This window comes from Eimeria necatrix, genomic scaffold (genome assembly GCF_000499385.1).
Source record: "Eimeria necatrix Houghton genomic scaffold, Enh_scaff19, whole genome shotgun sequence".
Classification (NCBI taxonomy): Eukaryota; Apicomplexa; class Conoidasida; order Eucoccidiorida; family Eimeriidae; genus Eimeria; species Eimeria necatrix.
The window spans coordinates 40,121-61,171 of record NW_013652540.1 but is presented as its reverse complement, the minus strand read 5'-3'; the positions used below and the strand labels follow the sequence as shown (position 1 = coordinate 61,171).

General features: G+C 51.9%; 3 protein-coding genes across 3 annotated transcripts; 2 read left to right on the top strand and 1 right to left on the bottom strand.

The window, feature by feature from the left end:
• Nucleotides 1-766: 766 nt before the first annotated feature.
• Nucleotides 767-6,644, top strand: ENH_00026110 (hypothetical protein, conserved; the record flags this gene model as incomplete). The annotated part of the gene is made up of 7 exons (XM_013579739.1): nucleotides 767-4,301; nucleotides 4,603-4,679; nucleotides 4,821-4,902; nucleotides 5,006-5,074; nucleotides 5,359-5,471; nucleotides 5,653-5,852; nucleotides 6,047-6,644. The coding sequence occupies 7 exons, from the start codon at nucleotides 767-769 to the stop codon at nucleotides 6,642-6,644; spliced, it is 4,674 nt and encodes a 1,557-aa protein (XP_013435193.1).
• Nucleotides 6,645-10,766: 4,122 nt separating this feature from the next.
• ENH_00026100 (hypothetical protein, conserved) lies at nucleotides 10,767-17,187 on the top strand (the record flags this gene model as incomplete). Its single annotated transcript, XM_013579738.1, is given in 9 exon segments — nucleotides 10,767-11,786; nucleotides 11,988-12,075; nucleotides 12,190-12,316; nucleotides 12,651-12,903; nucleotides 13,096-14,732; nucleotides 14,985-16,472; nucleotides 16,607-16,679; nucleotides 16,685-16,811; nucleotides 16,985-17,187. Coding segments are annotated over 9 exon segments (5,016 nt in total).
• A 90-nt stretch (nucleotides 17,188-17,277) lies between these two features.
• ENH_00026090 (tola protein., putative) lies at nucleotides 17,278-20,735 on the bottom strand (the record flags this gene model as incomplete). The annotated part of the gene is made up of 6 exons (XM_013579737.1): nucleotides 17,278-17,789; nucleotides 17,917-17,972; nucleotides 18,071-18,208; nucleotides 18,308-18,468; nucleotides 18,598-18,642; nucleotides 18,747-20,735. The coding sequence occupies 6 exons, from the start codon at nucleotides 20,733-20,735 to the stop codon at nucleotides 17,278-17,280; spliced, it is 2,901 nt and encodes a 966-aa protein (XP_013435191.1).
• Between the last annotated feature and the right edge of the window lie 316 nt (nucleotides 20,736-21,051).

Below are 21,051 nucleotides of genomic sequence, written 5' to 3'. Positions count from 1 at the left end.
ACAATCTTGCGAAGTCAACGCTATAAAACACGTGCATGGCGTGCATGCCTGCATACGGCTCTGCTGTACAACTTTTTTGTGGAAGAGAGGGATCGTTGATCGACTGAACCCCCACAAACACTAACACCAGAGTGGGCCGCCGACTGCCATTCGTTTTGCATGCAGGCTTGGGTGTCTCGGGCTCGAAAAAGAATGCGGCTGTTTAAAAATTTTCCTCTTGTTTTTCTTAACACGTTTCGTGCGTAAAAGACGCACCCAAACTGGCATATTGGCCTCGTGGGTCAGGCATATATGCACTACTTGCGAGTGCCTATGCCATGCCAGCTCCTCCTGACCACTGTTGCGCATTAGGGGAGCTTCGAGGGGAACGGTAAAATTTTTGAAGTATTGAGATAAAACATGTCATTAGCGGTGCTATGTTGAACCACATGCCGAGGCGACAGGATTACACCGGCTCCAGCTGTCGCGTGACAGTCCCTCGAGGGCAATGCAGGGTTCTGCCGACTGCCGAAGTCGAGAAATATGTGATCTATATGGTCTCTGAGGCGCTTGATGATGATTTTTTGAGCTGCTTTACAGCTGACAGGGGCTCTGAGTGCTTAGGGCTGCCTTGGACACGACTCATCGCCTTGGGGACTCGTCTGTGCTGGTAGGGATCCATTTCCAGCGCCCCTTCTTCCCTATCAGCAGGACTTGACACTGTTAGAACAGTCGGCATGTTTGCTTTTGTCTTTGAATGATGAAATCGTTGCGGATTTCCCCGTTGATGAGGCGGGCCAACCCTAATGGCTCCGCCGGGTACGGGGGACCGTCGGATGAAGTTTCGAAGGGACTGGCAAGGCTAAGCACAACTTCATCTGTGGGCAGTGAAAAGGACTGTGGGAGCTCCACGAATATGTTGTTACCAACAGACTTGAGCCTCTTGATTACATCGAGGACGTCTCAGGCGGGAGTGGGGCCAGCGCACGGCGCTGAGTCACCGCTGTCTGCAGCCTCCACGCCGACTCGCAAGAGTGGTGCGAAGACGCAGGGAATAAGTTTCCACTGTGGCAGCAGCACAGCTGATACAGATCAACTGCGTGAGAAACTTCAGCAGATGTGGGACGATGGCGAGCTTTCGCCTCGTGCACCTCTTGACCGATCCCTGGGCTATTGCTCCACTTCCCCGAACAGTTCCGGCAAAAAACTTGGTGTTGATTCATCGTCTCTGGATTCGGCAACGAAAAGCCCTCAAGGATGCAAGGCTAGCTCACAGCAGCAAGATGTGGGAGCCACCGTATTCATCAGTGATATCAGGGCATTGCGTCAGATGGCACCGTTCAGCTCAACGGAGGAGCAGGTCCTCACCAGGTCACAGAGAAAACGAAGCAGCGCAAGTCTCCTACAGCAACTCGTGGCAGATTATCCCAGTGGGACGATCCAGGGGCAACAGAAAGAGCAAGACACTGCCGCGCAGAAGCATCAACATGAAGGTCTGCAGGGCTTGCAGACAGAGCTTCGTAGTGCGGCTGAGAGTCAGCAACAAAAGTATTTGACTAAAACGGCAGTGGATGTGTTAGATTTATCCACTGGCCGATTAAAAGGGCCCATTACCCTGCCGTCACCTGATGCTGCGTCGAGGGGTTTGGGGACGCGCAAGCGCCGCGCCAGTAGCCCATTGGCGCCCACGTATTCGTTTTCGTCGGACTCCTCACACGCCAAGGTTAAGGGAGACATGCCGAATGATGTGCTTCCCAATCCCAAGAGCCGCAAGCGTCTTTCTTCTTTTTCCTCGCAGACCCTTGGTCCCTCCGGTGTCTCGGCTGGAGCATCGCCTAGGCGTGGCTCCGCTGCCGCACCGGTGGCACTCAACGGCGAAAATGGCGTTACTCGCGGCATTATGGATGCAACGGCCAACTGCGCAAGTAACAACAGCAGTACCACTACGATAGAGTCTCCCTTTCAGAAGCATCCTCCACCTTCCCCTTCAGACTTCCCGGCTTCGTCGCCAATTAAGACCACCTCGCACCCTCTTCAGCAACTTTTTCAGGCCGAAACACGACATCAGGGTCACTCACGGCAAGCGTGTGCCGCTGACGGTCGCAGACCGTCCTGCAGTGGCCCTGCGGGTAATCCATTAAGCAGCCCCGTGCGAGTGTCGCCTCGCCGCACACAAACTGGCGCTGAAGCCTCTTTTCCCTCATTCCAGACGCCTCGGGTTCCTTTCAGCTCGCCTGAACCTCGCGAAGGTAGAGCTCGGGCTTCCATCCGCTCCAAAATCTCACAGCGATGCCCGTCGCCCTTGCTGCTGGTTACAGAGAACACCCCAAGTAAGAAGGCTGTAGGTCGGAGAGGCTGCAGGTGCCCTTCGAAAAGTCCCCCTGGACGAGGCGCGTCGCCAACGGTAACAGAGGCGCAGCAAAGGGTCTGTGCTGTCCCGTTTGGGCAGGAGGCTTCAGCGAAGGGGCCGGCGGTTTCCCGCCGCGCCTCTACTGTCCCAGCGTCAAAGTTGAAAGCACCTAGTCAGAGTTTTGACAATGCCGCAGCAAAGTTGCTGAGTCAGAGAGAAGCGGAGTCGGCTAATGGAGTGACAAAGGCGCGTGAAGTGTCCACAGCTAATTCACCAATCAGGAATGAGAATTCTATTTCTCCCTGGCAAAGGGCAGGACGATCAAGTGCAACTCCTACGCGAACCGTTGCAGCTAAAAAGCATTCTAAAGGCCAACAAATGCCTGCGACAACTGCAAGTAATGGATCTTCTCGAAGCGCAGGAGCCAAGACTGAGCTTTCATGCAAGTCGTCATGTCCAAGTAGTACAGAGCCAAGAGTGCCCTATGTAGCAGCCACTAGTTCAGCACGAAGGCGGTCTGTGACAAGGCGCAGCAATATGGTGAGAGCCTCTACGCTTTCGCGTTTGCCTTCAGCCCCGAGCTCTCACGCAGTGCGTCGCTCAGTATCACTCGCGTCAGGCGCTTCTCAGGACGGTGCCGTCTCGGCTGCCTCACCCGTCGCAGCCACGTGCCCCGTACGCATTGTACGAAGTGCCGCTCCTGGAGAACGCAGACGGACTCCACGGCATGGAACTTCTCCCAGTAAAGCAGAAATGCAGTGCTTGCCTTCATCACGTAATGCTACGTGCATCAAACTTGGGGCGAGATTGGGCGGTGTTTCTTCTGTTGGATCTTCCAAGGGAGGGCGAGGCTCAACGGCAATAGGTGGCTCAGTAGCGGCGAAGGCCGCAGCAGCAGTCGCAGAGCGCAGGTGCGTAGCTAGAGCAACCCCAGCACGTTCCTCAGCAGACAAAACACGGAAAAGTAGCTGCTTGGTTCAGGGCACAACGGCGCGGCGCTCTGTACGAGTGCTGCCTATCGCAAAGCCAGGGCGTCTTCTTCCCATTTTAGAGAAAGACGGAAGCAGTGGACGCAGCTCAGTGAGCAGTAAGTCCGTTGAAGCAGCTCGTGGAGTCCGGACTTCTCGCTCTAGAACGCCAGCTTCCCCTCCAGGCTCCCAAGAACCCTCGGGATTGACATCTTCACAGCAAGACGACCCTTCTGTTAAATGCTCCTCAGATAGCCGAATGAATTCGGAATTTGAGCTTTCAAGTTCCGCTGCAGTAGAGTCAACAGACGCGACGGACACAGGAGCCAAAATGTCCGCAGCTAATGATGGGGTTTCCGGGCATAGTAATGGCACGGAGGAACACATTGTAAATAATGGAAGTTTGCCAGAGCTGGAGTTCCAGTGCGCACCCAGTGGCAGCCCCAAGTTCGCCGCGAATTTTGACGATGGTCAAGAACGCGGTACTGACGAAAACACAGCAGCTAGAAGCAAAAGGGGCGCCAGTTACTCCATTAATCTGGATAGTGCCTCGGCCCCTCATGATGCGAAGCCGTCCATTGATATTGATGCCATTGCAACAACTGGTGGTGCAAGCTCTTCACAGAAGCCACGGGGCAACACTGCGGCGCAGCCCCAGAACCGTCGGCGCAGCAGCTCTCCACATAGCCTGTCTCTTCAGAAAGTGGCCACTGAACTGGAAATACAGCAGCCTGAAACCTTTGCTTCCATGCGCCGAGCCTCGAGTGTCTGCAGTCTCGAGGATGGCAGTGAGAAGTGGGTCCCAGCGCATCAACAGAAGAGGGAAGCGCTTCACAAGGAGTGGGCGGTCCGCGATCGGGAGTACCAGGAAAAGCACCAGAACTTGTTACTCGAACAACAGCGCAAGGAGAGATTGCTGGCATGGGAACAGCGTGAAGCTGAACTGCTGAAAAATCGAAAAGCTCTTTCCAAAGAAGAACCCTCGTTTTGGGGATTTGACCCATGTGAGCCACTCCCACTTTACTGGCGCTTTCCTGCATCCAGAGTCTGCCTTTCTTGACGCTTGAGCTACCCTCTGTCTGAAATGCCCATGACCCAATTGCACTTCTTATCCTTCAAACTTCCTCCAAGAACTCTAACAGGTTTCAGAGGTTGCACAGTGGGATCGAGGTATAGATAGAGCTGCAGTCTGCCGCCTTGGCGCGCCGTAGGCTTCCAGCAACTAGTTGCGTTTTCCTTAATAGCCCGGCACCAAATACAAGTCTTCCACTTGAGTAAATCCCTACAAGCTGTGTGTATGAACAGTCATGGTTGATGAGGAGGATGAGAAAGTTCTAACGACAGAAGAACTTCGGGTTGAAGTGTCGCGGTTTCTGAAGGGAGTAGGTTCGCTTTAAGCCCTCTTTGGCCGTAAAACCATGACGTTAAGACTAAGTCCACCTTAAAGTATACAGCTAAAGCTTTTAATAGACTACAGGACGGTGAACGGCTTGAACTGGCAGCTGGGGTGATGGGTGGAGCAGGATTTGCGCTTCCATTCACGAGCTGATTTACTCCGCGTTGTGAAGAAGTTCAGCGAACAAACCCGAACAACAACGACAACCAGTAAGCTTAGTGTCAACATATTGCGAAAAACGTGCCACTAATACAAGTTAAAGTAGGGTCATTCATTCGTAAATCAACAGTCTCCGGCTGAATGTTTTCGCAGCAAGCTCAAGGCTTAACTTTACCAAGGTGGAGCAGCGTGTTGTCCCAATGGCTGCTCGCCAAGTGCACGGTAAGATTTAGGGCCTTTGGGTAGTGGCGACAGATACCACTATGGGCCGCTAGGGTATGTCATTGCTACTTCGTGAATGGCTTGGCTACTCTACCCAATGAAAGGCAGTCAGGGTTTTGCAAAATTGCTTCGTGGTCGCTTTGATGTAATTGATACGTCTTTGCATCTCGCGCGGCAGTGCTGCTTTATTCAGTAGAAGTGGTTGATCTGTATCTGTGTCTATCAGCCCTTGATGTAGAAGGCCACATTCTTTGTCGACCCACATGCTTGCTTGCCTTCTGCAGGCACCGTGCCACACGAGAGACGTCGGAAGTCAATTCTTCGAAACAGCAGTGGAACACAGCAGTCAGAATGCCGCAGACGAAGCCGAGGGATCAGCTTTTCTCCGTTCAACAAGGTGGGCTGCGGGCAATCTATCTAGTGGAATCTAGACCACCTAAAGGCGCTGCACCTCAGTACAGCTCATCCAGTGTGCTATTTCTGACATAAGAGACACACCATGTGCATCGCCACGAAAGTCCGTGAAGTTCTGCGTTTGTCACTGTGTTATAAGGCTGGGAAGGAGCGTTTCTGCGCAGGTCCAGCTTTACATGCTTGACGAGCACGAAAGAGCCAGCAAAGAGGCAGCTGCCCACTTGTCCCAGCAAGGTGAACAGCGACAGCAACTTCGACAGAAACTTATGCATCAATTTCAATTGATGATGCTCCGAGGTGACTCGGATTTGGAGCTGGCAGTGCTGCGCCGCCAACTGGCAGACTTATACGACCCCGACGATGAGTGAGCCATCATCGTGCGCTCCTTGTCCAGCGTAATGCGGGCTCGAATACGCCAGCGGTTCTCCGAGAGAGCCTTGTCGCTTTCAGTGACTTTGGAGCATACTTCGACAGTTTGCTATGACGTGTAAACACATCCGTTTACTACACAGCGTGTCGAGCATGTTGCTATGTGTTTGTCCTCATGCTGCACTTCAGGGATAGCATCGCCTTCTTATCGCCTACTTTGACTCCAGGCCGTGAAGCTGAAGCAGCAAATAAATGCTCTCCCACTGCGTCTCAGCAGGAAGGTGGTGAGAGGTCCACGGCTTACAATGACGCGGGACCTACTGGATCTATGGCATCAGAACAAGGCGGAGCAGGACGGCTTCCCTTCACAGTTTCCCCTTCGTGGAGACAGAGACCTCATGGGATATGGCAAGAGCCGCCTGGGGCTTCGCAGACTGAGCCTTGTGCTGAGTGGAGTCCACCGCCAAGCCCTATGGAACACAACCGTGTAAATGGAATGAGGGTTAAGGAGGACAACAATTGCTGGGAGGCGACTTCACTCGGCACAGGTAGTGCCCTTGAGGACGAGCGTGAGCACAACCGCAAAGATAACGACGAAAATGCCAATTGCAATGCGGCGCACAGCCCGAAACATCTCTATTCCACTCAGGAGACATTGGAGTTAAAGCATCCAGGGAAAGACTTGCCAGCTGAGGAAAAGCCCAAGCCTCCATCGGATGCCAACAGGCGCCATTCCGTGCTCAGTCGGAGGCTTTCCGTGGTTCCCAATGCCCACTTGTCCCAGTAGAGTGCTCCTTAGATCTCACCTACTTGGATGCTGAGTGACGCACTTAGAAATGTGGTAGCAAGCAGATTTATCAGGTCCAACTGTGGGCCAGCACTGAAGCTGCGCGTCATTTTGGCTCTACTGCACTGGGACATCCACGCCACGAGGTACTGCCCCAATTATTTGGGAACTTTCCATTCTACAGTTGGATGAGCTTCGTCTCAAGCAAGAAGGAATTCGGATTGTTTTCTGGTATGGTCCGCATGTTTGTGGTAGCACCACCCACCTGCGGAGCCACTCAACTTGCAAACTGGCATGCTGGGCCTTGGATTCGCTTGTATTTATGAATATCTGGCCTCACAGGGAAGCGAGAGGAAATCTCAGTGACAGTGCACGACTTCCATTTCAGCGAACCTTTCACAAAGTGCTCAGTCAATATCGCGGCTGTGTGTAAGTCAGAAGAGTGCTACACATACCACCGGATCGGGGAGAGCCCTGTGGTATCGCTTGTCCCTGAAGAGTTTGTATGGAGTCAGCGGTGCAGCGGAAGAACATTTGTTTCCGTTTGGAGGGCTTTGACATGAAAGTCGTCTCTTCATCTTGGAACGAGACCTGCAAGACCTTTAAGAAGAGACTCTGCACTCCGGTTTTAACTATGTTATGCCTCCGTGAAAGTTCTAATGCTTTGCTTTGCTTGCACTGGCGTTTCCTTTCTCCTGTGCAAACAGTGCACATTCATGCCAGTAGCACGCTTTAATGCCGGCCCAACAAAACCACAGCGAAGCTCTTGCGGCCAGTTCTTATGTGGATGAGCAGGGTCTAGTGTGTGGAATTTGCTCCCCTCCTTCCGCAGAGCACCGCAGATGCGCATAGGGAAGAGGAACTTGGGAAAGCTATGACTATTATCTTCGAGAAGGAGCTCTTACCTGAGAACACTTTAAAGTCGTGGGAACACTGACGTGGTTCTTGCCGCATGCTTCTTGGGGTTGTTTGAGGGTTTTCTTTTTTGTGCCACAACTTCTGCATCTCTTAAACCAGTTCGCTAACACTAAGGCCTCACACGATGTACTCGACTTTTATGGGTGGGATTTTGCCTTGCTTGACAGAAATGTTAATAACATGGCGTGATGGCTGCAGCACGAAGTTAGGCTTTTGCTCAGGGCGATTTTCACCCGGCTACTGGATGTTTTTGTCATAGTGATATGGGCTTTCATGATTGTTCCATTGAATCGCTTTCGCATTGGGGCAAGTTGACGTCTGTTGTTCCTGTGCCCGCGTATAGCTGCGCAGGAAGTTTGAAGCGAACCCGTAGAGTCCTTCTACATGAACGTGGGACAAAGTACCTGCTGGCGCCACGGCTTGTGTGGCTACTTGCGACTGGTGATTTTTCATAGAAGTTGCAGTGGATGGGCCTTTCGGTTCCCATTGATCAGATGATGCATCTGCTCTCCTTGGCGGCAGCTGCGCCATATTTGATAGGGAATTCAAGCGCGACTGTATACGTTTGGAATGCGTTAGAGTGCAAGCACAGCCTACCTGTGAATGCATACTGCGTTCACACCGCAGCTTTAGGATGGAATGCATCACTAGCAGGCGATGCGAGCCGCCAGCTACCACATCGCACTCATTCGCCTCGGCGACTTAAAACGCACGTGCATTACAGAGTACTCTCTCAGCAACCGAAGAGTCAGTTGCAATACCTTCCTAGAAGTCGATAAGGAGGTCAAACGCATGCAACGCGTGGCACTTTGCACCATGTATAAGCGTAATTGCCGACGATGCTTTCCTCATTTTTGAGGGCTCGCAAAGGCTTTCTCCAGCAATTAGTGCTACGTAGTATTCGTGGAATACTAAGGTCATCAGATGGCGGAAAACACCAAAGATGCCTCCCACACCTCACAAATAATGCAGCGGTGAGGGTGCGTGTGTGGCGGCCGCTCTTAGGACAGGTGCTTGCTTCTTCAGTTGCCATGTTCATAGGCCCAATTTTTGAAGTTATGATCTAACTTGCACTCGACAAGCTGGTCTTTTGCCGGTCACGCGGAGGCGCCGTTGATGCAGTGCCTCTTCAAAGCAGCACGTGTAGGACAGCTTGGCAGGCTCGCCCATCCACTCGTCCACCCTCCTTTGCGGAGCCATGAAGCTGCGAAACTGCAGCGAATTGCATCACGAAATTGCTGATCCCACAAGTCATGACCCACAGAAAGATTGTCCGGTAGAACGTTTCTGAACAATTTTCATCAGCGTAGGTGATACGGAACACAAGTATACGCATCCACGCTGTTCTCGAACTCTTTGCAGCCCACGGATGGCCGACAGTTGGCCCAATTGGAATGTTAATTTCCGTAAGGCAGCTCTTTGCATCTCCGAGCTGCACTGAGTGCTGCTTACATATGAGCCCGTAAGAAATTGTGTTTCTGTCAAAAGATTGTGTGGTTATGACTGTGCCTTGGGCATTTTGTAGAATGCTCACGTGGGACTGCCGCACCCAACCTAATCAACACCTAGTATGAAAAGTTGGAGGCCCGCATTGAGTTAGTGAAGCTATCACTGCCGCGACCGTACTATTATTCCGGGAACAAAATTGCTCGAACATTACACAAAAGGTTTGTTTGTTGCTTTCGGGAGGATGCTCCGCTAGAGCTGATGCTGGGAGATCCAGCTTAGCTTCGGATTTCCCTTGTTTTAGTGCTTAGTTTGGGCCACCAATTCACCATTTTCTTTCTTTCTGCTGGACAGCCTTGACACTGGACTTAGCCAACCAAGCCTCACCAACAAACGCCCCCGCCCCCGAATTTTTCGCAAGTTGCAGCCGCGCTGGACCAATTGGCACCAGCTACCCCCTAAAACCCTTGAATAGATCCTAGCACTACAGTGAATTCAGTCATTTAATTCTAAACTAGCTTTAAGCCCGAATGTGATGCTGGATACATCATCGTTGTAGAGATAGGTGACTACTCACAGCTGGGTGTCCTGATTTTACGTGCCAAATTCTCCGAAGCATTAGATCTAGCAACTTATTTGAAATCTCTTCAAAATTTTCATCCTCGATGCAAAGCTGGCAGATACTAAAGACGCACCCCACTCTGATTCCTAACTCGGCTGTCCTTCGTGGACCAGTTAGTACAGCACGTAGTGTGCAGGTTCTACAGGAGGCTAGCAAGCATACATGGACACACACCTTTCAAACTTCCGTGTTTTTAAAATTAAACTCCACCTCCCTACTAGATTTGTTCGCTGAAATCTTTGGTATGCTCAAGGCCCTCCCAGGCGCCAGCCCAATAGTGCCAGGGTCTTGGTGCTCTCCAGTTGACCCACCACTTGGGTGGCTATTCGCCCAAACCAGGGTTTTACGGCGAACTGTTTACACATAGCCTTATTTATAGTTTCTCTTCTACTGTTATTTCTTACCACAACACCCGCTGCTCTGACTGGCCGACCGAGCACTACACTGTATCTGCGAATCAGCCTGCATGCAGTTCAGTGTGTTTATTGTACAAACAATAGGCTGTTGCAGGTATAAGCCAGGGATGTGCATTTATTTTTGTCCTGGTAGGAGCCTTGTGAGTAGCGTTGTTCCCGATCCCTTCCGCCAGGAGTCGGTCGCGTTGCTGTTCACTTCTCGTAGTACCACTTTCGGGTGCGTCCCTTGGGAATGCAGCATCGCCTAATGTCCCATCATCTGCCTGGAGACGCAGCTACACACCGCATGACTGTCTCTTTAAGCTGAACAGAGAGGTACAATGCTTCGTCGAGTACGAGCGAGACAAGGGGCCCCCTAGTGGGTTGTCGTTTGCCCGCTCATAGATCGCTTGGGGCTGCATTTCGCCCCTTGCCAGCGCACTTTAGGCTGCAGTATTTCACGAATCAGCTGCTCCTTGCCCACAACCCGTGATTTATATCTGGGTGGTTCGAGGCGAAGGCGGTGACTCGTGGCTGCCGTGAGTGCATCGGACCTCTCCAGAGGTGGCTTCATCTCGCATATTTTGCCTATTGCTCCGCTTCCCTTGAGTGCAGTCTTTCATTTTGGAGCAAAGTTTGCTTCTACGACATGCTCCTGATGCGTACTGAAACACGAACAGCACTGCTTACGTGAAGGTTTTTGTCTTGGGGCAGCTCCCTTAAGAAACCTCCTAGGTAGCCATGCTAACTCAACGCCGGGAGGAGAGTGACCACACGCGCATTCATGTGCAGCACCAGAGCGCGGAGATGAACAAGGCAAATATGAGGGAAGGGTTGCGCTTGAATGCTTCACACAGACGGCGCTCACTCAGCGGAGATGAACTGGAAACGCATGATGACGCTCACCCGCCGAATCCACGTGCAGACTTATTTTGGCGACTTGCTTTACTCATTGGGTTGTGTCTGACACTGGTTTCTGTTGGTACGCTTTTTTTTATTAATGGTTTCTTTCTCTCAAGAGATGATTTGCCGTACGTCAGCAATGGACGCGAGTTGCCGTTTCCTCCACTGTTCCCCCATTTGGACCCAGCTAAGCTTGACCTGAACAAAGATGAAGGAGTCTACTATATCGCGAATACGCCAGGAACTCCACGAGCTGTTCCTGCATTGCCTAAACAGGGCGATTCTCTTACTCCTGTCCCAATAGCGCTGCACTTGAAGGACTTTCTAGATCCAAATGTCGACTTAGCTTCTACCAAGCCTGAAGCTTGTTTGGAGAGGTTCTGTCAGTCGTCTTGGGTATCAGTGACGCCATATAACCGCGTTTTTATTCTTTTAGTGGACGCCATGCGATTTGACTTCTTGCTGTGGGACCCTGAGGCATCCAATGTTTGTGGAGGCGACGCATCAGCTAAGTGTGCTGCAGCACCTCCAGGGCTCCGTCCTTTCTACAGAAATCGATTGCCGTTTGTTCATGACATCCTCCGTCGAACGGATGCAGACTTGAAACACTTTTTGTGTAGCGTGCTGGGGCTAGAACTGCCGTCCGAACAGGAATTGGGGAACGGAAGACCTTTAGTGCGAAGTGGCCAAAGCTCCGACCCCGTGGAAGCGCATTTAAACTCGAAAGAAGTGTCATCTACGCCAGACTGGGGGGGAAATCACTTTACGCGACTCTACGTCTTTGAAGCAGACCCCCCAACTGCCACTACCCAACGTGTGACTGGCCTTGCCACAGGCAGCATGCCCAGTTTCTTCAGCGTAAGACTGCACTTACACGCAACGAGCGGAAAAGCCCGCGAGAAGATTGAAGAATTCGCAAGAAACAGCACTGCATGTTACATCGCACTCCCCCCTATTTTGTTTTCCAGTGCATCCCATTGGTTTTAGGAGGGGCGTTTTCAACGACCGTCTGCCATTTTGCTCGCATTATTCATTGATGTTCTGATCCCGCCGCTGTAGGTTAGAGAGACGTTCTCGGCCTCGGCTGTCACTGTTGATAGCATCATGCTGCAGCTGAAAGCATCAAAGAGGACGTCCGTTGCTCTCGGTAGGCTTGCTGGATTGCCATGAAGTGCCGCTTCCCTACTATTGCTCAGAGCTGTTAACGGCTTGAAGACGGCCGCAGCCCTTTTGTGAGGTGTACTGTGTAACTCCGGAACAGGAGACGACACGTGGGGTCGATTGTTCGGCCATCTTCTGACTCGCATGCACCTGTTCCCCTCACTGAATATTCAGGATTTGCATACGGTTGATGATGGAGTTGCCTCTAGTCTTCCAAGGGAATTCGCGTAAGTCATGTCAGCGAGCAGCCATGCCGCTATCTACACTCGCGAATTTTGTGCATCTACCTTGCGTACATGGCGATTTATGACTAAACAGAATTGTACTTTGTTTCATGGCTACAGGTCGCGAATGAGGATAATGCGTCAGTATCTTGCGAGCGACATGGTAGTGGTGTTTTGCGCCAACGTTGCGCAGCCTGTGATATGATGAAATATGCTGCGCTACTGTAGCAGTGGTTTTGAATTTGGTATTAATATCTTGATTCCCCACAAGAGATGCCGACAGAGGTCGCATTGTGGTGGTGTTTGTTGAAATTGATGGCGGTGCTTTGTTCCATAGGAAGGACGACTGGGCATTCCTTGTTGGTCACACTCTAGGCGTTGATCATGTAGGCCACGCGGCGGTCCTCGATTCCGAGCTCATGCAGAAGAAGTTGACGGAAGTAAACAGCATGCTTAAAGATGCGCTGAAAATGGTCCTTAAGCAACAGCCGAATTCGAAATCTGCGGCTTCTGAGAACACGCTTTTCCTCGTTTTTGGAGACCATGGAATGACAGAAACTGGGTCTCACGGAGGTGGAAGCAGCGAAGAAGTAGGTGCAAGCAAGAAGAGAATAGTGACAAATTGCTGTTCCTTTAATCGACTTTGTTAGTTAGTCGAACAGCTGATATAGTCAACTGATAGAACAGCTGATATCGTCAACTGATACAGTTGTAAACTGTTACATATTTGCTTTCACCCCTTTTGGGCCTTTGACGCCTTTATGTGCGGTTTCGCTCTTTAGGTTGAGGCTGGTCTTTTGTCATTTTCGACGCTGCCTGCCATTTTGAGTCCCCGCACTGCACAGATGTTATTTCCTGGCACTCGGCTATTTGAAGGCCGTCTGCCGGCATACTTGCAAAATCACGGTGCGCTTCGTGATAATAATGCGCGCCGCAAGGTCGGACTGTCAGCTCAGTCAGCTTCCCCTACACCAATTCTCGGCTACGGGTCACTTCGCGTACGACAGGTTGGCCTGGCGCCGACTTTGTCCCTACTTTTGGGTCTTCCCATTCCATTTAATTCCATGGGAAGGGTTATCGCAGATCTTGTTCCTCGCATTGCAAGCTTTGTGAAGGAATGTGCCCCAGCGCCTGAGGGTGAATCTCTCAGCCTTCACGCGTGTAAAACGAATAAGGACAAGCCATGCGATTCGGCGTTAGCAAGTGAAGCAGTAACTGCGCGGGCGATTCGTTGCAGCGATTTGGTTTACCTGACTCAGCTCCATCATATTGCAGCGTGGCAGCAACATCGAGCCATCCTTAGTCATGCAGAACTTTCGCGTAACGATGCAGTTCTGACAGATCCACTGTTTGCCGGAGCAAAAGCTAAGTGGCTCAGGCTGTATGCTGCACTTGACAAGGAGATCAAGTCTCTCCCTGCAGCAGCACACGCGCCTATGAATGCAGGGACGCTTATACCTGAATCCAGGCCCGCTGGCTTGGGTCTCACTTTGCCTTTGTCAAGTATTGGCTCTGAGACGGCCGAGACGGAGCTCATTTCTCGCATATCACAGCTGTCCGAAGCACGTGTGGTCGGGGAGGAAAAAAGCGGCCGGAAAAATTCAGAGAGAGGGGCGGCAGCGGAAGGGGCTTCAGGCGCCGCCTCCATTTTACCTTCATTGGTTCCTTACCTCCTGGCGTCAGCAGCCTTTTCACAAGAGGCCTGGCAGGCCAGTGTGCGCCAGCTGTGCACATTCAATATGACGCTGATGATATGCGGCACATTAATTGGACTTAGTAGTCTTCTTATTTTGGCATGCGCGTTTCTTGCGCTTCATAAAGCGCGTGACGGTGACGTCAATGACGCCACAAACGTCTTCACTGACTGTGGACTTCCTGAGCTAGCCGCTATTGCGCGGTGGCTGTCCGCCAGTGCTTGCATTTCGGGGGCGACGTGGGTAGTGGGGTGGGCATATGCGGGAATATACAAGGGCCTGTTGTCAGATTCAGCGGCTGCGGTAGACGTCTTTGTGTGGCGTCAGCTCCCACTGGTCTGCGTGACTGGCTTACTGTGCTCGGTTGTTGTTCCATTCGCCCCGGTGCTTCTTCCGGTCTGTCGAAGTATCCGCAAATTGGTTGGCCGATTGCGAGATGCAGAAGCCGAGCATCTTATGCACGGTGGAAAGGATAAGAAAGGCCTAGGCGCATTGCTATCGATGGACCTCTGCTTCTCCCGCTTGTGGCTACGTCTTTTCAATCGCGGGACGTTGCTTTGCTACATTTCAGTGTTTGCGCTGTGCATTGTGCCCTTTAGCGATTGTCTTGTTGACAGAGAGTGCAGCATTGTCAAGTACCTCATCGGCACTTATTGTCTGTCGGCTGGAATTACGGTATTCAAAACGCCTTCTGTGATGCGGGAGAAAATGCAGATTGTTGCCGCGTAAGCAGTACCACTATGGCGAACGATAAGGCCGAGCCTTTCCCGTTTCCGCGCCGCGCACGAATGCGCGCTGCTAGAGGCTGGAGCTCTGTTCTCTCAGGCCTGTGGTGGCATGCCGTTTGTGCTCCTCGCGTAGTGGTTCTGGAATAAACATGCTTACGTGCCAGGGCTTTGCTTCCGCATTTACAGTGAGCGCAGTCAGTGGAGAATTGCGGGGTACTCACTGCGTTGTTTGATTGCTATGGTATTCAGATGTGCCGCCCTCATGCTCTGCGTAAGGATGAGCAGCGCATTCGACCCTTTTGCGTCTCCACGGGAGCAGGCGGGCAAGAAGGACTGGCCTTTGCAAGCTGATTCAACGAGCGCCAGCGCTTTCATTATGTTCTGCATATTTTATGTTGCTGGGATGAGGCATCTGCCCCTCCTGTCATCGTTGCTTCGATCTGGAAAGTTAGATGGCCGTCAGCGGATCTTTGAAGAGCGTGTCAGGTTCCAAATTGCCAGCTTTCAGCCACTGCGAGGGAATAAGGAAGGAAGGTTGTGCACTTTAGAGAGAGCGGCATTTCTTCTTCTGGGAGCGGTTGCTGTGGTCTGGTTTGCGTTTTCTAACGACACGAAGTCACAGAATCCAGCACTTCCGCCAGCTCCCGAAGTTTCTGACCATGCGGATATGTGGAGTGATCTTTGTCACAGTGCAGTGACGCTCTTGTGGACTGTCATCTTGACACCTTTTAAATGCTTCGACGCCGCCGGTGCTTCTTGTTTAAGTTGGATTACGCCTCCGGACCCGTGGCTTTTCAAGCCGCCGCGTTGGTTGCGGGGAGCTATCCCAGCCCAACTGATGGAAGGTGATTTAGTCAAATTAGTCCCACTGGTGAAGGTATCCTTGCCATGGTTCGTCTACTTTTTCACCGCAGGGCTTTGGCTGCGGCTAGTGCTTGTTCTATGTCACTTGAAGAAGCGCGAAAACAAGCTTAGCATGCAGCAGCTTTGCCGTGTGGGAGCGGAACAGACGGCCGCGGGAGATGAAATGCCAGACTTGGCTGATGTTGGCTTTGCGTTACATCGCAACAGGAGGGAGAAGGAAATGGCTTTTCGTTTGTGGCGCGTAGAATTTTTTGAGTATTTTTCACATTACCTGCTCCTCATAGCCGTGTGCCCAATATGCATGTTTGCTGTTCTTCTTGGGAGAGCGCGGCTGGTCCCTCTTTTGCTGTTCTGTATAAAGTGGCGCCTGTTGCTGTTCTTGAGCCGAATTCGCATTGTGCAACGGCCCTTAAACTCCCCCCAGGTTCACAAGTGCTGCATCTGTTCCTCGAGATGCCCGCCCTTCACGACTTTGGATGTCAACACCACTCACACTGCTTGCGGGTGTGAAGCACCGGGCGACAAGCAAGGACAAGGGCAGTTCCTTCTGTCCGACTTCAGCGTTGGCCTTCTAAGTGCCCTGTTGGCTCTTGAAGGCTTCTTCTCCACTGGCCACAGGATGAAGCTCAGCGCGCTCCCCATCGAAGCTGGCTTCGTAGGATTGCTAGAGTTCCACCCGGTATTATCAGTTGTAACGACGTTCCTGCATACGTACCTTGTCTACGTGATCTGCTGCCCTCTCGTCTTTATGATTGCGTTTTTGCGCACGGCGAATCTGGCATATGGCGGTGGTACCGAACTGAACCTTTGCGGATCCACGGCTTCAGCCGTCGTGCATTCCACAATTTGGATTGCAGCAAGACTTGCACTTGGGTAAAGTCTGGCAGCTGAGGCCCCTCAGTGGAATTGCGTGAGACATTTGTAATTGTAATGGCGTAAACAGCTGGGATGTGTGAAAGCCTTGTATTTCTCAATGGCTCAACTAATGCCTTTGCACTTTGGTGCAGGATTCTCACTGGCATCACTGTGAAGCACCTGATTTCCCTACTATCGCTTATTGTGCTTCGGAACCATCTCTTCGTAAGCTACGACCAACAAGCAGGAATTATTCGGCCAGCGTTTCTTTAGCGTGTGCGTCGGTGCACGGTGATGCAAAAACTCGCGTGCACGTTCTCGCTATTTGGACTGCTGCAGATATGGGAATTGTTCGCCGTAAAGTTCCTGTACGACACGACGGCGGCTGGTCTGGTATACGTGCTCGTCATCTTCTTTCTGTTAACTATCTGCATTGGGGCCCAGAGAGCTCCACTAGACTTACGTCCAGTGGCATGAATTCTGCGCCAACGCAAAAACATTGTGGCGGCAGTGCCTTCTTCATCTTTCAGCTAAACTACCAAAGGTGCTCGATATCGTGAAGGCAAAGCCTGCTGTCCCCTTCTCAGAACTCATCTGGTGGGTAAACATCAAGAACTGCACTCCTCAGGATGCGTTCGTTCCGCCGCTCTGGTTCAAATCGAAGGGAATCGGGGGCCTATACAGCTACGGCGACGCTCATGACCCGGAGCCCGTGTTCCGCAGCCTGAAGTAGGACAAACGCATTCGCAGTCCCCCTCCTATATCTTCCTTCCGTTATATTCTATTCAATCACAGTTCGCGCTAGATGTGCGTATCTAGCTGCTCACTTCCTCCCGACAACGCGCGCCCCGACCTTGTCAGGAGCACTGTCCATCATGATCCTCCTTAGGTCATGTTGTGCTCCTCTCATACGAAAGACTGCTCCGCGCTCATCTACTGGTTGTGTTGCGTCGTACGGCCCTGAGGGGAATACACTTGGCATCCCTGGGCTGCTGCCTGCTCGTCGGCCTTTCGAGACGAATGGTGGTACCCCGAGCGACAGTTGGGTGTTTGAATAGCCAGGGTGTGGCATATAGCCTTGTACTGGTGGCCTCGGCTCGACCACTGGGACAAACAAGTTGCGTCCTCTTGCGTGATTGCGGGCGGAAGGCAAGTAACTGTAGTAGTGTGGCTGGTGTGCCAGGGGCACATTGAGGTCCACGCGGCCAAGTTCTCCACACGCGTACGATGTCCGTGGAAAGGGGACTTCTGTTGCCGCTGTTTCTCTCAGGAACGGCTCCTGAAAGACTCTGTTTTGCTCTCTGTGCTTTATGGCATCCTCCCGTGAGCTTAGAGCTGCAGCGAATTCCACAACACAGTGTTCAAGGCTGGCCCAGAGTGCACAGGCAGCAAATTATTAATGCTGTACCTGAACAAATGAGTGCGCTAAACCCAGGGGAAGGTAACTTTTTCGGCACCTCACTTGCATTTCGTTCAAGGCTGAATATAGCGACGAACAATGTGCGTAGTCGCATACACCTGAAACAAGCCCAGCCCTTCACTGACTGCTGTGACGTCGAGCTGTCGAAAAGCAACAGATGGAAATTCTGCGCTATTGTTCTACGTAAGGTTCTTACCTAATGAACGAGGCAATTCTGTATACTCCGATCCGTGCCGCCATGTCCTTGTACGCAGATACGCGCAACTCATTGAACTTCTTCTGCAGTTTATCTATTGTAGCATTCGATTCCGCTTCAGTTGTCACCTTCTGCAGCCTGAAGCAGTGGGAGGAGAGAAGAAACACCACACAGGGACCATTTTTAAGTTTCAATTCCGAAGGTACCACCAAGACCAAGTTGCAATCTGACACGTACCTTAAGAATGCCCACAGCATCCTTTTGTTCACCAGATGCTGGACAGACCATACCAGCCACATAACGCTGGGCTCGTGACCTAGTTTCCCGTGAATGTTGCCAAATGCATAGCCTGGAATGCTAGGAGCTTCTCCTATGAGGGCCTGCTCCATTAATGCCGCCTGGTACACACAACAAAGAACAGTTGATACGAACATGGAGGAGCCCTATGCAATGCACAAATCACCTAACAGAGTTCAGCATACTGGTGCTATCCTCCTCTGGACAGATCAATGGCAGAAGAGACTCACCCTACTCTGTCTTTGATTGACACCCTCTTGCTGCAGCTCCGCAACCTGGACACAAACCCAAACAAAACATTAACTCCTACACGGCATCTCTATGTGCTTAAATAAGGGAACGCATACTTACAAACTAAACATGCGTGACTTATCCTTACCTTTGCCATAAGCCTTTCATTTTCAGCCATTAAGAACATCTGTTCTTTACGGAACTGCATCAGTCTAGACTCAATAGCATCTTGTCTTTTCTCTTTGGCCCCGCGTGCGCCACCAATGAGATCTACTAACTGCTGAAAAGCCCATGCCATATTCCAAAGGCTTGTATCTGTCGGCATGCAGGCCCGCGATATCATCTCCACTGCTCTTCCTTTAAGCAATGCCCGGAAAGCCAGCCTCTTTGCCTCTTTAATTGGCATTAGCTTCGCTGCCTGGGCGCGGAGGTTTTCTTCCCTTTTCATGAGCGTGTTGATGAAGGCAGCTTGAGTCTTTGCTTTTTCTTCCAGCGCCTGCGTAGCCGTCCTCGATATATCATTTAGTTCCTTCATCTGGGCGAGAGAAGTTGTGAGAGTCTGCATGCTTGCAGTAAGAGCCTGCACCCTGCCCTGCTGCTCTAGCAGCTCTGACTCTTTGGTCTTCAATTCCCTCTGGTGCGTTTTTGCCTCATTTTCCTGTGCCTGAAGGTCATTCTTCCGCTTGTCTTCAAAGGATTTCATGAGAGTGGCCTTTTCCTTTTCGAACTCCTCTGTCTTTGCCTTTAGCTGCTGCTCCAAAGACCCTACTTTTTCCCTGAGCTCGCGAACGGAAGCATCGCACCGCATCTTCATACTGCTCTGCCGGGCCAGGGCTTGCTTTCGAATTTCCTCTCGTTTTTCCTCCTCCTCCTTCTTAAGTTTCTCTATATCTGCTTCTCGGTCCGACCTAACCTTTCGTACCTCTTCGGCAAGCTTTGATCTGAGCTGGAGCCGTATCCTTTCGACATCTTCTTCATGCCGTTTGCTGTTGTCAGCTAGTTGTGCCTCGAGTTCGCTAATGCGCCGCCTTGACTTTGCAAGACGGTCTTCAAGGTCGCGCATAACGCTTGAGTCTACTTTCGGTGTAGAGCTAGACGAGAAGGGCGTATCTGAGCCTCCTGCAGGCAAGGCCTTCTGAGGAGCCTTCCGCGGGGTATTCTGGACGGCCTCACCAACCCCCGCGAAGCTGTCGAACGTCATATCTGACCATGCCGTCGCATCCTGGCCAGGTTCCGTTTCCCCTCTTCCCGAAGGCAGTTTCGGCTGCTGCTTGGTAAGAATGGCAGACTTCGGAGGCGCTGTAGAACCTGCTGCGGGAGGCCGTCTTTCTGCCGCGTTAGCTTGAGTCCGAACATGAGAAGACGCTTCTTTGCCCGAATGTTTTGATTTCGCCAAGGAATTTTTGCGAGCCACCGCAGTCCACGCGTCTCCAGATGCCGACGCTTGCAAAACTACTGCCGAGGTATCTTGCAATCCCCCGCGAGCTGCTGCAGATGGTGTGGCCTTCTTCTCAGCTTGAGATGGCTCGGTGCGTTCTGTCTTTTCACGGCCCACGACACTTCCCCTGGTTTTGATGGGCAATCCTGCTGTGGGCTTACGAGCGATTGGATGCTCTGATGGCTTGGCCGCTGTTTGCTTGGAGGGCGCTCGCGAGAGCGGTTGGTACATCTCTCTCTGGACATCCGTAGGCACACTTTTGGCATCGCTATCCTTCCGAACAGCGGCATTAGGAGGTCTGGCAATGACTGCGCTCCTAATCCGCTTCACTGCCTGTGAAGGGGAGTCGATGGACAATAGTGGATCCTCTACCATTAAAGCTGCATCTGCAGGACCTCTGGACTGGTTCTGTGGGCTTCCAGGGACATACAAAGAACCCAAAAGGTCCACAGTGGGAGATGGTGGAGACTTCTTTGCAGGCTTCTTTGGAGCCTTCGCTGAACCGTCTTTCGCAGGAGGTGGCGCATGACTGGTTCCCTTTGAGGGAGGTGGCGGCGGTCCTCGCCTTGCTGGAGTTGCTAATGGTCCTTTCGGAACTGCTACAGCTGAAGTTAGGTCATCACTGGAGGAGCTATCCGATGACAGCAGCAGTTGGGAGGGGCCTTTTGAGGCCGACGAGGCCGGTTGTCGAGCAGCCATTGGGCTTCACCACGTCCTCAAGCCACAAGCTTTCGAGGTCTCCCAGTAAATCGCGTTTCAGGCAGCTACATTCAAGCGCCAAATTTACACATCTCATCATGGCTTACTCATGGTCCTTCCTTGCTGAGCCCAGGTGCTCCTGTGCTGCACTCAGGAAACTGTGCTCTCCACGGCTTCCAAATATATGTGCGGTACATGGAGCAGTGTGTGACCTGCCAGAACATGCATGAGCGTGCTCGTCCTCACCCCTTTTCTTTTCGAAAACGAGGTGGAACTGGAGTGGCGCAACTGGTGACCGTGGTGGAGGGGAGATGGC